The sequence below is a fragment of the Vigna umbellata genome, chromosome 9, assembly GCF_029865625.1.
Source record: "Vigna umbellata cultivar VRB3 chromosome 9, Vumbellata_1.0, whole genome shotgun sequence".
NCBI lineage: Eukaryota > Viridiplantae > Streptophyta > Magnoliopsida > Fabales > Fabaceae > Vigna > Vigna umbellata.
The window spans coordinates 40059793-40076217 of NC_142173.1; the positions used below are offsets into that span (position 1 = coordinate 40059793).

At 35.2% G+C, this 16425-nt stretch overlaps 1 protein-coding gene across 1 annotated transcript; it reads right to left on the reverse strand.

Annotated features, from left to right (window-relative positions):
- Positions 1-2394: 2394 nt before the first annotated feature.
- LOC148193514 (uncharacterized) lies at positions 2395-2877 on the reverse strand. Its single transcript, XM_088098620.1, has one exon. It carries the CDS (start codon positions 2875-2877, stop codon positions 2395-2397), a length of 483 nt encoding a protein of 160 aa, XP_087954746.1.
- Between the last annotated feature and the right edge of the window lie 13548 nt (positions 2878-16425).

Here is a 16425-nt window from a genome sequence, read left to right on the forward strand (position 1 = left end):
TCGAAGGGTTGTTTCTGAAATTTGCGGTCAAACATTTGGAACCCAAGAGTGTTATTCTTTTGGACCTAGGATGCAGCTTAGCAACATGGTAATAATGAAATTTGGTGTGTTAATTTATGATTTAGTTTAGTTTATATGTCGGTTGAATTGTGTAGTATTAACAAGTTCTTGGTTGTTTAGGGGATTTTGTTTGGCACATCCGTGTTCATGTTCTTTGAAAGAAGGAGTACTGGAGTAGTGAAAAGGATATGTTTTAGTCCATTATATGCGGTTGGTTAAAATAGTAGTTATTTTATGCTCTTAATATTTTATTCACATGAGAAATGAAAGTTAACTATGTGATTTCCTTGTAGACCCATGTTTTAATTGACTCAAGAAAGAGAAAGAGTAATCGCAAAGTTTGGTCATTAAATGACTACTCTAACTACTTCCAGTCTAATATCATTGGATTTGATGGCATTGTTAATGCCGAATTTGTTAGTGCAATTACATTTCATATAATTAATTTGGACAGTATGTTTATGGTTATTCGTACTTTATGGTGAGATATTTTATTTGTTGTAGTTGTTTGTCCCAATTATCCATGACGGGCATTGGTGGTTGTAACATCCCAATATCTCACGCTGGATAATTCATAATTTATATATGGTAACATTACATTTACCGTAATATCCCGTAATCTCACACTTATAAATTCATAGATAATATATGTCTACACATGTTTTAAACTCAGATTTCAACTATAAACTCATAAATATAATTCGAATTCTTCTAGCTTATTCTTCTGTCTCTCTCTTCATTGGCATTGGATCAGACGACATTCCTTCATCTGCTCCCGTATAACATCACGCATTATACGATCATCGCATTCACATGCACACACAAGTAAGGGTGAGCTAACATGCAACAAATCATTTATAAAACATGTATAATTACCTTGATATAAACATCATATAATAATTATGTTCGACACCCTCATACCACAATTCCTATTAGATACTCGTCTCACAATACCCAATAGACACCACAATACCCAATAGACACTCATCCGGATGATACGTTGATGAGCGGTCACGGGAGGTTATGCACTTGTAATGACTTCTACTTCTTTTTACAAATACACTTTCAAAATACTTCATACCATTCACAAGGTTAATCCCCTCACTATGTCCAAAACCGGCACATAGACCAGGACCTCCTGCTCCTCTCACCACATAATTCATCCCTCTCTACTTGAGACTAGATGATTATTAGAGTATCAGGATAACCTCCAACTACGGGACCCTCAACATCAACATATACACAAATACCATAATATTACTGAATCTCTCCACGAGACTCATGCCATACTCATTTTCCTCAACTCACATTATACCCCTACAAAATCTCCCCATAATACTCATAACATGTTCAGATGCATAAATTCAAATGCAATATAATAAAATACAATCATCGCATAAATCACACAAACTCAATATATTGCATAATAATTTAACAGTACTCAATCTGTTCAATAGGATTTAAGTTAAAAACTTGTCGAGTAGACTTCCAGGAAAGAGAGGTGCGTCACAATGGACAACTTAAGTACCAAGTCTTTCCTTAGCCAAAGTGTTCCTCAACTAGTTTTTAACAAATTTCTTATTTACAGATTCAAAACAACAACATATAATATTAACACTGAATTTCAATATAGATTAACATACAGTAAGCATTAACAGTATTCACACAGCAGAATTTCAATATATGAATAGTAATAAAACAATACTAAATCATAATATAAAAGCATAGAACTATTAAATCATAATATAAAAACATAGAAAGGTTAGCTCCCCTACCTCTATTCCAGACGTCTCTTGCTCTGAATTTATTTCTCTGAAACCTTTCAGAACCTCTACCCTTCTTGCGACTAAAAATTTCTCTCTAACTTTCTATCACTTGATTTCTCTTCTCTTGGTGCAAAATACCCTTCCCTCCCATGGCTATTTATAGTAAAAAAAAAATTTACTATTCATTAATATTTTAATATTATTTATTATTTTAATATTATTTAAAATTAATATTTCAATCCTTTTCTCACCAAATCTGATCCTAATTTCTACCTACTACTTTCTTCCATGCTAAGGAATCCAAATGCTGAAAATTTATTTTTACTATTCACTTTTTACTATTTACTATTTACTTTTTACTATTCAATTTAAAAAATTTACTAAATAAGTTACCAAAAATTTGAACCTTTCCTTCTAAAATTACTATAATTTTATATCCAAAATTTACATTTTTCCATCCATTAAAATTATTATTACTAATAAAATACTAAAATTTACTATAATTATTTTTCATGGATCTTACATTCTCCCCAACAACAAAAATTTTCGTCCCCGAAAATTCTATACTTCAAGAAAATAGTTGAGGGTATAATTGTTTCATATCTTCTTCTAATTCCCATGTAGAGTCACCTGTCCTTTTATCCCAAACTACCCTGACTAAATTAATCGTTTTTCCTCTAAGTTCCTTTGTTTTAGTATCTTCTATACAAACAGGTTGTACTTCTACTGAGAGGTCCTCTCGGATTTGAATCTCCTCTATTTCTATAATGTGGGAAGGGTCAGGTACATACTTTCTTAGTTGGGAGACATGAAAAACTGAATGAAGATTCGCCAACTGAGGGGGTAGCGCAATCTCGTAAGCGACTAGCCCAATTCGTCTCAAAATTTGGTATGGACCAATGAACTTAGGAGAAAGTTTCCTGGAGCGAAGTGCTCTTCCAACACCCGTGGTTGAAGTTACTCGCAGAAAAACATGGTCCCCAGTCGCAAACTCTAACGGTCTCCTCCTTTGATCTGCATACGATTTTTGTCTACTCTGAGAAGCCTTCATTCTTTCCCGTATCAATTTTACTTTGTTGGTGGTTTGTTGTAGTAGCTCAGGTCCTATTAAAACTGATTCACCATCTTGATACCAGCACAACGGAGTTTGACATCGTCGGCCGTACAGAGCCTCATAAGGTGCCATACCTATGCTTGCTTGGAAACTGTTGTTATAGGTAAATTCCACAAGAGGAAGTATTTCATCCCAACTACCAAGATGATCTAATACACAAGTTCTTAACAGATCTTCTAATGACTGGATAGTCCTTTCAGATTGTCCATCAGTTTGGGGATGATATGCGGAACTCATTCGTAATTTGCTGCCCATAGCTTCCTGTAGGGTTTGCCAGAATCTAGAAGTAAATCTTGGGTCTCTGTCTGACACAATGCTAGAAGGTATACCGTGCAATCTCACTATTTCCTTTATGTACAATTGTGCCAGCTTAGTCATTGACATTCTCAGATTTATTGCCAAGAAGTGAGCACTTTTTGTCAATCGATCAATGATGACCCAGATGGCATCATTACCCTTCATTGTTCGTGGTAAATGGGTAACAAAATCCATAGCAATGCTATCCCATTTCCACTCTGGTATGTCTAATTGTTGTAGCATTCCTCCAGGCCTTTGGTGTTCCACTTTTGCCTTTTGGCAAGTCAAACAAGCTGCTACAAACTGTGCTACTTCCTTCTTCATTCCTGGCCACCAAAAGGACTCCTTAAGATCTTGATACATTTTAGTCATGCCGGGATGCATGCTAAAACGACTCTTGTGTCCTTCTTCAAGGATTAATCTTTTTATTTCTACATTGTCTGGTACACATATTCTTCTTCTAAATTTTAATACTCCATCAGGTCCTAACCTAAACTCTTTAGTTGATTCTGTTTTGATCATTTCTGCTATCTCTTTCAGGTTAGGATCCACCAATTGTTTCTCTTTGATTAAAGTTAGAAAGTCGCTAGATATAGTCAAATTACTACATCTAATGAAATCTACTTCATATTCCATATGTAGCTTCAGATCTCTGAATTTCTCCACCAATTCCAATTCTTTGATCATCATATGAGAAACATGTACCATCTTCCTACTCAAAGCATCAGCTACTACATTCGCCTTTCCCGGATGGTACAAAAGTTCGAAGTCATAATCCTTTAAAAACTCTATCCACCGCCTTTGCCTCATATTTAGCTCTTTTTGGTCAAATAGGTACTTCAAACTTTTGTGATCGCTGAATACTTGAAATTGGACACCATAAAGATAGTGTCGCCAAATCTTCAGAGAAAATACCACTGCTGCCAATTCTAGATCATGAGTAGGATAATTCTTCTCATGAACCTTTAATTGTCTTGAAGCATAAGCCACCACCTTCCTTTCTTGCATAAGCACACATCCTAACCCCTGGTGTGAAGCATCACAATAAATCTCAAAAGACTTACTTGGATTTGGGATAATCAATATTGGTGCACTTGTCAACCTGTGCTTTAATTCCAGGAAGCTTTTCTCACACTTATCCGTCCAAACAAACGGTTGATCTTTGCGAGTTAGCTGTGTTAAAGGCGCTACTATTTTAGAAAAACCTTCTATAAATTTTCTATAGTATCCAGCTAAACCCACAAAGCTTCGTATTTCCGTCGTAGTCTTTGGTCTCTCCCACCGTAACACTGCTTCCACCTTGGTTGGATCCACTGCTATGCCTTGAGCTGATATAACATGTCCCAAGAATTGCACCTCATGTATCCAGAATTCACACTTTGACAACTTTGCATATAGTTTCTTTTCTCTCAAGATCTCAAGCACAATTCTTAGGTGCCTCTCATGTTCTTCTCGACTTTTGGAATAAATAAGTATGTCATCTATAAAGACTACGACAAACTTATCTAAAAAGGGTTGAAAGATTCTGTTCATGTAATCCATGAACAAAGCTGGAGCATTAGTTACCCCGAATGGCATAACTACATACTCGTAATGCCCGTATCTTGATCTAAAAGCAGTCTTCTGTACATCTTCAGCTTTAACCAAAATTTGATGATATCCAGACCTTAGATCTATCTTTGAAAATACTTGAGCTCCATGCAACTGATCCATCAAATCGTCAATCCTAGGCAAAGGATACTTGTTCTTAATGGTTAGCTTGTTCAACTGCCTGTAGTCAACACACAATCTAGAGCTCCCATCTTTCTTCTTCACTAGCAGTACCGGTGCTCCCCATGGTGATACGCTTGGTCGGATGAATTGTTTTTCCAATAGTTCTTCAATTTGCTTCTTCAGCTCTGCCAACTCTGCTGGGGCCATTCGATATGGAGATATCGATACGGGTCCAGCTCCAGGTATTAAATCGATGGAAAATTCTACTTCTCGTTGAGGTGGCAATCCTGGTATTTCTTCTGGGAATACATCACTAAACTCATTAACTATGGGAATATCAAGATTTTGTTTATCTTTCTCAATTTCCACATGAGTCAAGATAATGAAACACAGAGATCCATCTTTTACTTCCTTCAACACTTGTTGTAATGACAACAACTCCGCTTCTTCAGGATCAGGGAAAATCAACTCCTTCTTGTTACAGTCTATAAGGATACGATTGGTAGATAACCAATCCATTCCTAAGATTACATCTAAACCTTGTAGAGGTAAAGATATAAGATGTACTTTGAACCTACGTCCTTCTACAATGATTGGACATTGAGGACACATCCTCGATGTTTTTATCAATTTGGAGGCCGGTGTAGATACTATAAGATCATACTGCAGCTCTTTTACAGGTAGGTTCAACTCTTGAATAAGAGTTTCAGACAAAAAGGAGTGTGTCGCTCCAGAATCAAACAATACATTCAAGTCTTTACCAGCTATATTACAACATCCAATGATGAGGGTACCTGATTTGGCAGCTTCTGCTCCCGTTAAGGCATAGACTCTCCCAGTCGCTTGTGGTCTATTGTCAGTCCTTCCCTGTTGAGGCGGTTGTTGAGGTTGAGTTGTTCCTCTTCTGTTAGAGGGACAATCTCTAGCAAAATGTCCTTCAGCTCCGCAAAGAAAACATTTGTTGCGCAGATTAACTTGTGGACAGACGCTTTTCAGATGAGGTCCTCCGCAGACGAAACATTGGATTATTCTCTGTTGGTGTTGTTGCTGATGAGGATTCCTCTGAGGTTGTGGTCTATCATAAGGTCGATTCCTTACATGTTGTTCAACTCGTGACCCAGATGGTCCTCCTACCCTTGGTAACTTCTGAACTTCAACCTCACTTATTAACCTTTCCACAGCTTTGGCATGTTCTACTAAAGCAGCAAACTCCTTAATAGCTAAAGGATTCACAGCTAGTTGAATGTTTGCTCTCAATCCATTTTTGAATTTCCTGCACCTCCATTCTTCATTTGACGGTTGGGTGTAGAAACGAACCAAGTGTTTGAACCTGTCTACATATTCAGCTACGGATTTGTTGCCTTGTACCAGCTACAAGAACTCCACCTCTTTCAAATGTCTCACACTGTCCGGAAAGTACTCAGCGTAAAATTTACTCTTAAAAATTTCCCAAGTTATAATCTCACCACTTTCCTCTAATACCAGCTTTGTGTTGTTCCACCAGTGTACTGCTTCCCCAGATAGCTGATACTCAGAGTATGCCAACCTAGTTTCGGGTGGACACCTCTTTGCTTCAAAAATCTTTTCCAAGTTCCTTATCCAGAGATCAGCCTCGTCCGGGCTCGTTTTCCCATTAAAAATAGCTGGACGATGTTGCAGAAAATTTTCTAAGGTCCATTCCTGAACTCTCTGAGGTTGAGCTTCCACACGGGTGCCATTCTCGGCTAGTTGTCTTAAGGTTTCCGCATGTTGTCTTTGGCTTGCTTCAGAATTTAGTCTGGCCGCTTCTAACTGTTGTAGGGCCGTTGTGTGTTGTTGCATTAAAGCAGCTCCCTGTTGTTGAAGAGCGGATGCGATAGATTCTAAAGCCCTTGCAAGGCTAGGTACCTCAGGGGTTTCACGATTGGGTTGTCTACGAGCCATTTCTCTCTGTTCATACAGAGAATTATTGTTATTATAATTTATAATATGAGTTTGTAGGATTAATCCACAACTCTTAGGTCGTCTTAAGGACGAACCGCTCTGATACCATTAATGTAACATCCCAATATCTCACGCTGGATAATTCATAATTTATATATGGTAACATTACATTTACGGTAATATCCCGTAATCTCACACTTATAAATTCATAGATAATATATGTCTACACATGTTTTAAACTCAGATTTCAACTATAAACTCATAAATATAATTCGAATTCTTCTAGCTTATTCTTCTGTCTCTCTCTTCATTGGCATTGGATCAGACGACATTCCTTCATCTGCTCCCGTATAACATCACGCATTATACGATCATCGCATTCACATGCACACACAAGTAAGGGTGAGCTAACATGCAACAAATCATTTATAAAACATGTATAATTACCTTGATATAAACATCATATAATAATTATGTTCGACACCCTCATACCACAATTCCTATTAGATACTCGTCTCACAATACCCAATAGACACCACAATACCCAATAGACACTCATCCGGATGATACGTTGATGAGCGGTCACGGGAGGTTATGCACTTGTAATGACTTCTACTTCTTTTTACAAATACACTTTCAAAATACTTCATACCATTCACAAGGTTAATCCCCTCACTATGTCCAAAACCGGCACATAGACCAGGACCTCCTGCTCCTCTCACCACATAATTCATCCCTCTCTACTTGAGACTAGATGATTATTAGAGTATCAGGATAACCTCCAACTACGGGACCCTCAACATCAACATATACACAAATACCATAATATTACTGAATCTCTCCACGAGACTCATGCCATACTCATTTTCCTCAACTCACATTATACCCCTACAAAATCTCCCCATAATACTCATAACATGTTCAGATGCATAAATTCAAATGCAATATAATAAAATACAATCATCGCATAAATCACACAAACTCAATATATTGCATAATAATTTAACAGTACTCAATCTGTTCAATAGGATTTAAGTTAAAAACTTGTCGAGTAGACTTCCAGGAAAGAGAGGTGCGTCACAATGGACAACTTAAGTACCAAGTCTTTCCTTAGCCAAAGTGTTCCTCAACTAGTTTTTAACAAATTTCTTATTTACAGATTCAAAACAACAACATATAATATTAACACTGAATTTCAATATAGATTAACATACAGTAAGCATTAACAGTATTCACACAGCAGAATTTCAATATATGAATAGTAATAAAACAATACTAAATCATAATATAAAAGCATAGAACTATTAAATCATAATATAAAAACATAGAAAGGTTAACTCCCCTACCTCTATTCCAGACGTCTCTTGCTCTGAATTTATTTCTCTGAAACCTTTCAGAACCTCTACCCTTCTTGCGACTAAAAATTTCTCTCTAACTTTCTATCACTTGATTTCTCTTCTCTTGGTGCAAAATACCCTTCCCTCCCATGGCTATTTATAGTAAAAAAAAAATTTACTATTCATTAATATTTTAATATTATTTATTATTTTAATATTATTTAAAATTAATATTTCAATCCTTTTCTCACCAAATCTGATCCTAATTTCTACCTACTACTTTCTTCCATGCTAAGGAATCCAAATGCTGAAAATTTATTTTTACTATTCACTTTTTACTATTTACTATTTACTTTTTACTATTCAATTTAAAAAATTTACTAAATAAGTTACCAAAAATTTGAACCTTTCCTTCTAAAATTACTATAATTTTATATCCAAAATTTACATTTTTCCATCCATTAAAATTATTATTACTAATAAAATACTAAAATTTACTATAATTATTTTTCATGGATCTTACAGTGGTGCTACGCTGTGAAGATTCCATCACTGCAAATGTTTGCACTGGACTCTTTTGGGCACAAAAGAAAAGAACGACAAAAGATTGACAATGTCATTGTACGTGTAGTAATTGATGTTTACTTTGTAATTACAAATTTATAAGGGGAGTATGTTGTTTTTCAGGCACATAATCTTGCATTGCTTTTTGGACATTTGTTGAATTGTTCGGAAGACAACAAACCATCATTGGAGGTACAATAGTTGCACACTCCAATCCAACCAAACAAGTATGTTTGTAATGTTGATTTTTGTAAATATAATATTTTATTGTATCATTGATATGTTAAATATCATACTTGTGTTGTAGATTTGATTGTGGAGTAATTGTTTTGAAAATTTTGGAGTTGTGGGATGACATTGAGAAATACGAAAGAAACACAATGCCCACTTACACAACTGCATTCATGTAAAAATTTATATGTTCTAGATCTTTCATACAATTAAATATAGTTTACATATAGTTTATCATTATAATATAATAATTTTAATATTTATCAATTACTGGTTATGGTTATTGACAAATGTGGCTATGTAATTTGTCATTCTTATTTCATTCGAAGGACCGTTTCACAATTTATTCAAACGTTACATTATAAATTATTTATATTAGTGATCAATGCTAATTACTTCCGTCATCAATAGTTACATCCAATAATGACAATGATATAAATTAATAAATTACTATTAATTTTTTTTATCTCTTTTGTGTATTAATAAATGCTGACAATGTATGTTATCATTTCCAATTTCTTCTTTTACTTGATTTTGTATATAATTTTGGCCATTGTTGTTTTAGTCACAAAATGATGAAAGGGAAAAATGAACAAAAAGCTCTCTAAGAACGTTCCTCTGACACACAGTGTTCTAAGCTTTCTCAGTTCAAAAACGTTACCTTCTGATTTTTCCAAATCAAATCATATAGCCAAGTACACTGAATGCCAAAGGTCAGCTCCCAACTGCCATGAATAATCGATTATTGTAAGTGATAATCGATTATTCAAGTCCATTACAGAGTTTTCAAAAAAATGATAATCGATTATATGAAGTGATAATCGATTATTCAAGTATGACTTGTGATAATCGATTATTGCTTAACCATAATCGATTATACTAGTAAAAATTACAATGTTTAACATTTTCCTACTACATTCAAAATCTACAAGTTGCTTTTTTAAATATTTTCCTACTACATCCAAAATCTATAAGTTGCAGCATCATCAAAACACATCTTCAGGTTTTACTAATACTCCTTATTGGTAACAATCTCCCCCTTTTTGATGATGATCAAAAACTCTCTTTTTAAAAGCAACTCAGGTTTACCTGCAACATATATAAACTAATGGACAACCACAGAGTTAGCAGTACCTGTACAATTAAAAACTATAATTTTTTTTTTTAATCCTCTCCCCTTATACTTCTTCTTCCCCTTTTTGATCATAAGCAAAAAGAATAATGTAATAACCTCCCCCTTAATATGAGCTCCCCCTCAAAAATAGAATATATGCACAAAATAAAAGCTCATTATATTAAGAACAGAAAGGAATTACATGAAATTGATAAAGATTAAGAAACTAAATACCATAAAGAAAATAACATAACAATCAAACTTAGAGGCCTAAAACCTAGAATTCAGGACTAGGAGAACGTTCAGGAGGTGGAATATTAAGATGACCCTCGATGTTAGATAGGCGAACATCAAGATCAAGAAATTGATCAACCATGTACTCATCAACAAATCGCTGCCACTCATAAATCTCCTCAAAGTGAGTCTTTTGTGCAAGACTCATATCCTCCAACTGTTTAGATAACCTGATGGACGAACGCCGAGGAGAGATCGATTGAAGATGCACGAACACGAACCGGACCTCCTCGAAACTCTCTCCGACGAGTGAAGACGCAGCGGAATGGAAATGAAGCTCTAGATCGAGAGCTGACTCGAAGGAAAGCTGCTAAACTATGAACAGACTCAAGAAAACCCTAGAAAAGGGGGAAAAACTCAAAATGAACCGATTAATCGGTTCAAATTCAAGATTGAACGGTGGAAAAGGGTTTGATCGGAGCAAAGGAGGGTTTAGTCGGTGGAAATCGAAAACGAATGGTGATAATGACAGGAAAAGACAAAATGATGAAGAAACCCTAGGTTTAGATGTGGTCAGGAGATGCGGAAAGATAGAATGCAAATCTGAGAAGAAAATGTGTTGAAGCTTACTATGATGAAAGTAGAAGGCTCGCAAGGATGATCTCTCGAGAGAGAAATGGATGAGAGACGTGGTTCTGCGAGGGAGAATTGGTGAGAAATGAAATGTGGATGTGCTTGTTTGAGGCGCGAGGGAAAAGAGGACGCGTGTGCTAAGCCACTGACGCGGATGGGAGCGATGTTGCGTGATGAGAGAAGCACGGTGATAATGAAAAATGAAAGGGAGAGAGAGTGTGCTTGGAAGGTGGCTAGAGGGAGTCTTTGGACTCTCTAGCCTGACTTTCAAGAGAGAATAATTTTTGATTTCAGAAAATTTAATTCTCATTAATCTCAAAAGTGCTAATACAAGAGAGGAGTTGGGTATTTATAGTAACCCATACTCCTTAAGAGCTAAGCTAGGAAAAGTAAAAATACAAAAGGAAAACTAAGTCAAGTAGGATTCCATCATGCCCTCCCTCTTAAGAAAAGATTTGTCCTCAAATCTGGCAATCGCCTTATGAAGAAACTCCACACAATCTTTGGGAGCATGGCCATCTTGGAGTGGCCTTGTTCTTTTATATTAACTTTTTCTTCCTCCTGGATCAAACACAAATCTGCAATAAACATCAAATATATTTTCAATTAATACCAATCTAAGAAAGAATTTTTTTATAAAAACAAGGAAATAAGGACTTCTAATATTTTGTGTTATCACATTTGGAAATTCTAGAAGTCCAAATTCACTTTCATCTTGAGTTATTTCTTTCCTAAAAGATTTGAATAATTCAAGATTTAAATTGTCATATTTTGAAAAAGTTTGCATAGAATATGAGATGACAATTTGTTTGAAAGAGAAGTTAAAATTTGAAAAATAATCAATTATTGGAGAAGAAGTAAAGATTTGGAAACCTTCCCTTTTAAGTTTTATGGTCTTTGGAAGAATAGGATTTGCCATAAGGAACAATTTCTCCTTTTCCTTCTTCTCTCTTTCTTGCCTTTCTCTCTTTTCTTCTTCTCTTCTTTCTTCTTCTCTTCTTAATTCCTCTCTTCTTCTCTCTTCTCTTTTCTCTATTTCTTCTCTCTCTTTCTTCTCTTCTTTCTTTTCTTCCTTTTCTTTTCTCTCAATCTCTCTTTCTCTTTTCTTATCCTTGATCTCTTTAAGTCTTGCCCTAAATTCTAATTCTCTACGAAGAAACCCATGATCATTTAAACTCTCAAGAAATGATTTTCCATCTTCAATGCAATCCCTAATTAGTTCTAGGTTTCTTTTAATACTTGAAGGCACAAACTTTCTTCTCATGCAAGCTTTTAAATCATGCCAATCACGTATGGAGGACTTTCTAGCTTTCCTAACATGATATTGTCTTTCATTCCACCACTCTCTTGCATGCACTTCTAACTTAGAGAGATATATACTAAAAACATAATATTCACTCTCTTCATAAAGCCAAGGATTTATTTTATCAATTTCCTTTTCCCAAGCTAGGTATGTTAATGCACCTATGTCTTTACCAAATGATGGAAGATTCCTAGCTTGTTTAAACATTTCATCAACTTTATCTAACCTAGAAGACCTATATGAACCATAAGAAGACATCTTTGTTTTTAAAAGTTTTCTTAATCTAAAGGGTTCAAAACTTTCACTTAGACAAGTCCCAGGTAAGAGAGGTGAGCTAAAGAGCTGCTTAAGTACCAAGTCTTGCCTTGCCAGAAGTGTCTTAGGCTACTAACTAATTACCCCTTAAACTAAAATCACCTTTAGAAACAAAGTACAAAACTCAAACAATTAAGCATAAATAAAAGACTAGACTCTCAGACTCTAATGTGAAAAGGCTTAGAGTTTAATCCCTTTTAGCCTAATCACCCCTAAACATGAACACAAAATCAAAGAAACAAAACACTTCAGAAACCAGCGGACTCTAATGACCCCTACGAGATACACAAATCAAGTCAATATTAAAGTCTACTCCTATGGTGAAGCTTGTAGCTTTGGCTAACAAGACACATTCACCTGTCTAGCTATGCTAAAATTAAAGCAAGTTAAAGTTGCCAAGAGTTTGAAAGAGCACCAAGGACTCTTCCAAAGCACTTGGACTTTATAAAAGGCCCTTTTACAAAACAAAAGCTAAAGCTAACAATGGCTAACACCAGCCTATTACAAACAATTTGAACAAATCAAATACAAAGAAAGCAAACTATGCTACGGTCCTGGTCCTCTTCTCCATTTTGTTGCTCAACTTTGTTGTTGCTTCTAGAATCAATTTGTCTTGAATTTTCCAGGCCAGTTCAATCCTACAAAAGTAAATGCACAGAGCTGCAATCAAAATTTCATTAACTAGAACAAATTGAACAATGAAAACACATAACAGTAAGAACTTCCCTTTTATTCTCTGGCCTTCACGTGTGCAGTTGTTGATCCTGACAGCTAATAGAATTGTTTTTGCTCTCAAATTGTTCCAAGTATTCTGCACAGTTAATTTTCAACCAAAATCAACAGAATATTCATGCAATATTATCATTTACATCACTTACAAGCTAAAACAGAATAGCAATTCACAACAAAGGGTAAGTTAGACAACTTCCCTATTTGAATGATTGTTTCTAGCCTGTTTCAAGCTCCACACTGAGATGTTTCTGCTACTGTTTCTTCAGTAATATTCTGCTCAAGTAATGATTCATTCACATCAGCTTTGCACACATAAATCCAACAAAATCAAACCAGATTTCATTAGACACATGCAAATGGTCATTATACCAGAATCAAAAGGATATAAGTCTACGCTGAAACCAAACTGATTAAACAACCACCCTAGTCTAATCAAAATCAGATTAATCCAATGCAATGCAGAACAATTCCAATTCAGATTCAGATTCAGATTCAGATTGGCTAATCCTAGTGTACAACAATTATCATACCAGATCAACTTCCAAATAATGCTAAGCAATACAAGCTATAACAGGAATAGTTCAACTAAAACAGAAGCAATTTAAGGTGAAAGACTCCCTTTAGTTCAACACTCCCACAAGAAGTGTTTCTGCCTCTGGTTGCTTAATCTATACTTTGTTGAGGTGCTATACCTGTATCAGTGAAGGTGCTGGTCTGCACTCCCAAATCCCACTCAATGCTGCAGTTTATCCTAATCTAGACTTTCTCCCTACATTGGTGTTGCTGAACCCTTAAAAGATCATGTCAGCTTTCAATCAACAAGTACAACTTCCAATTTATTAGTCTGAATTAACATAAAGAAACAGTTTGCGCATGTTAAGGAAAAAAAATGAAACCATATGATATCCAAACAGAATATTCAAGCAAATATGATTTACTATTTTTAGTCATGCACAAATCTAACACGAAACTGCACAATAGAATAAAGAGACTCCCTATTCAGCTTGGTGTAGTTTATGCAGGTAGCCAAGCTCCTTTTGCTCCACTTGAGGTACTCTTGTGTTAGACTTCCCACACTTACAAACTGCTTTTGAACAACTTTACTCCCTGTAAATGTTAATCAGAACAAAAACTGCACAACTAAATGGTCAGCACATTTTAATTTCAAAACTTATTTCAGCACTTAAACAAGAACACACTCTCAACAAGAAATTTGGCTCTTAGATGCAACCACACAAAACTCACAAAAATCAGTCTCTCTTAAAGCTTAAAGCACTCAAAATGGAAAGGTTTGGAAGGAAATTCTCCCTTGGCAGTACACAGCTGGAGAGTATTCCAGACCACCACCACCTAAAATGCTACCAAGCACACAAACCTCCTTTCAAATTCCAGAAATCCAGAGTGTACAAACTTCTCAATCAAGAATGGCTAGGCTAAGGTCAAAATCAGAAACCAGAACAGGACAGCCACAAATAAGGACAACACAACAGATCTATTGCTTAAGACAACTCTATATCAGATTATGAAAGCAACAAAAGCTCAATTATGAACAGCAGATCAGAGTTTACACTTGCATTGAGACAAAACCAAGACAGCCAACAATTGACAAACAAGAAACAAGGCTAGTTAATAAAGGTACGCACAGCAAAATAGAGCCTAAGGAATAGAACTAGAAACAGATTAAAAACACAAGAAAATCACAGCAAGTTGAATCATACATGACCAAACAGATTTGCAACTGAAATAGAATAATGCATTGCCAATTACTCTAAAATGTTCACTCCAATCCAATTATATGATGAACTAGAAAAAAAAGGAGAGAAACATTAAGAGTGAAACTGTGTTGTGAATTGCACTTGCCACTTGACTCTTTATGTGGTTTAGTCATTACTTCTTTTCTAATTGCTTTTTTCTTTTTTTCAAATCACAAGAACTCATGCTTTTATACTTTCACTTTCTTTTGCTACAATTCACAACATATAATTGACTCTATTTCAATTCAACTTCACAAGATATGAGTCATGATAGAAACAAATGATTCAACTCAAAAAAATATCCAAAAGAAAAGAAGAGGCTAATCACTCTCAGCCACAATTATAGTTTCAATATCACTGGTTTAGGCTTCCTTGAGTGAAAAAAAATTTATTCTCAATTGCAGAATTGATAGCAAAGTGAAAACAGTGAAGCACACTATGAATCACAAACTCAGTAGATCAAACTAAGTTCAATCACTGTTGTAAACAATTTTAATGCAATTCTGCAGATTCATTTACTACAATAGATGCCAACGAAACAAAGACAATACTGGAAAAATTTGAATCAGAACTTGGCAAAGAATTTAAAACCAAGTATGAATGACTCACAGACTCTGCAAAGAAAAACCAGTTCGGTGTAGCTGGCCAAATAACAAATCTGCTAATTAATCAATGTGCAACTGAGCTAGGTTGAGCCTTTCATTGCTCACTTGGTATGCACTTGTTACTGATTAGGCAGAAACCAAGCAAAGCTATCATTAAACAGATTCAAGAACATGAGATCCATTATCTCCATCACTGAAATCTGTCACCAAGCTCATTTATCCAAATATCATAGCTTATTTAAGGTGAACAGAACTTACTCAGTGCAAGCAACACAAATGAATCACAAAACACAAGCATCAGCTAGTTAAACTCGAATTAAATTGACAATTAAAACAAAGCACAAGACTAGAACATGACAGAAATGTGATTTTCAAATTAAAAGACTCAAGCAAATTGGATTCACCGAATAAAATGATAAAAAAAACATTGACTCAAGGCACAGACAAGCACAAAATCAGAAAATGAGTTCAACATCAAACCAGAAAACACCTGGAATTGATTCAATGAAGACACAACCCAGATCACAAGACAGTAATAGAAAATGATGAACAACGCATAAGCTAAACAAATCAACATGATTTGAATCAAAGACGCGAGACAAAACAAACAGAGGATGACATAAAACAGAAACGCGAATCATAATCAAAATGAACAAAATATGAATCAAACAAGACCGAATCGAAACAACTAAACTTGGAATCAAGAGAAAACAACGGGAAAATAGAGAAC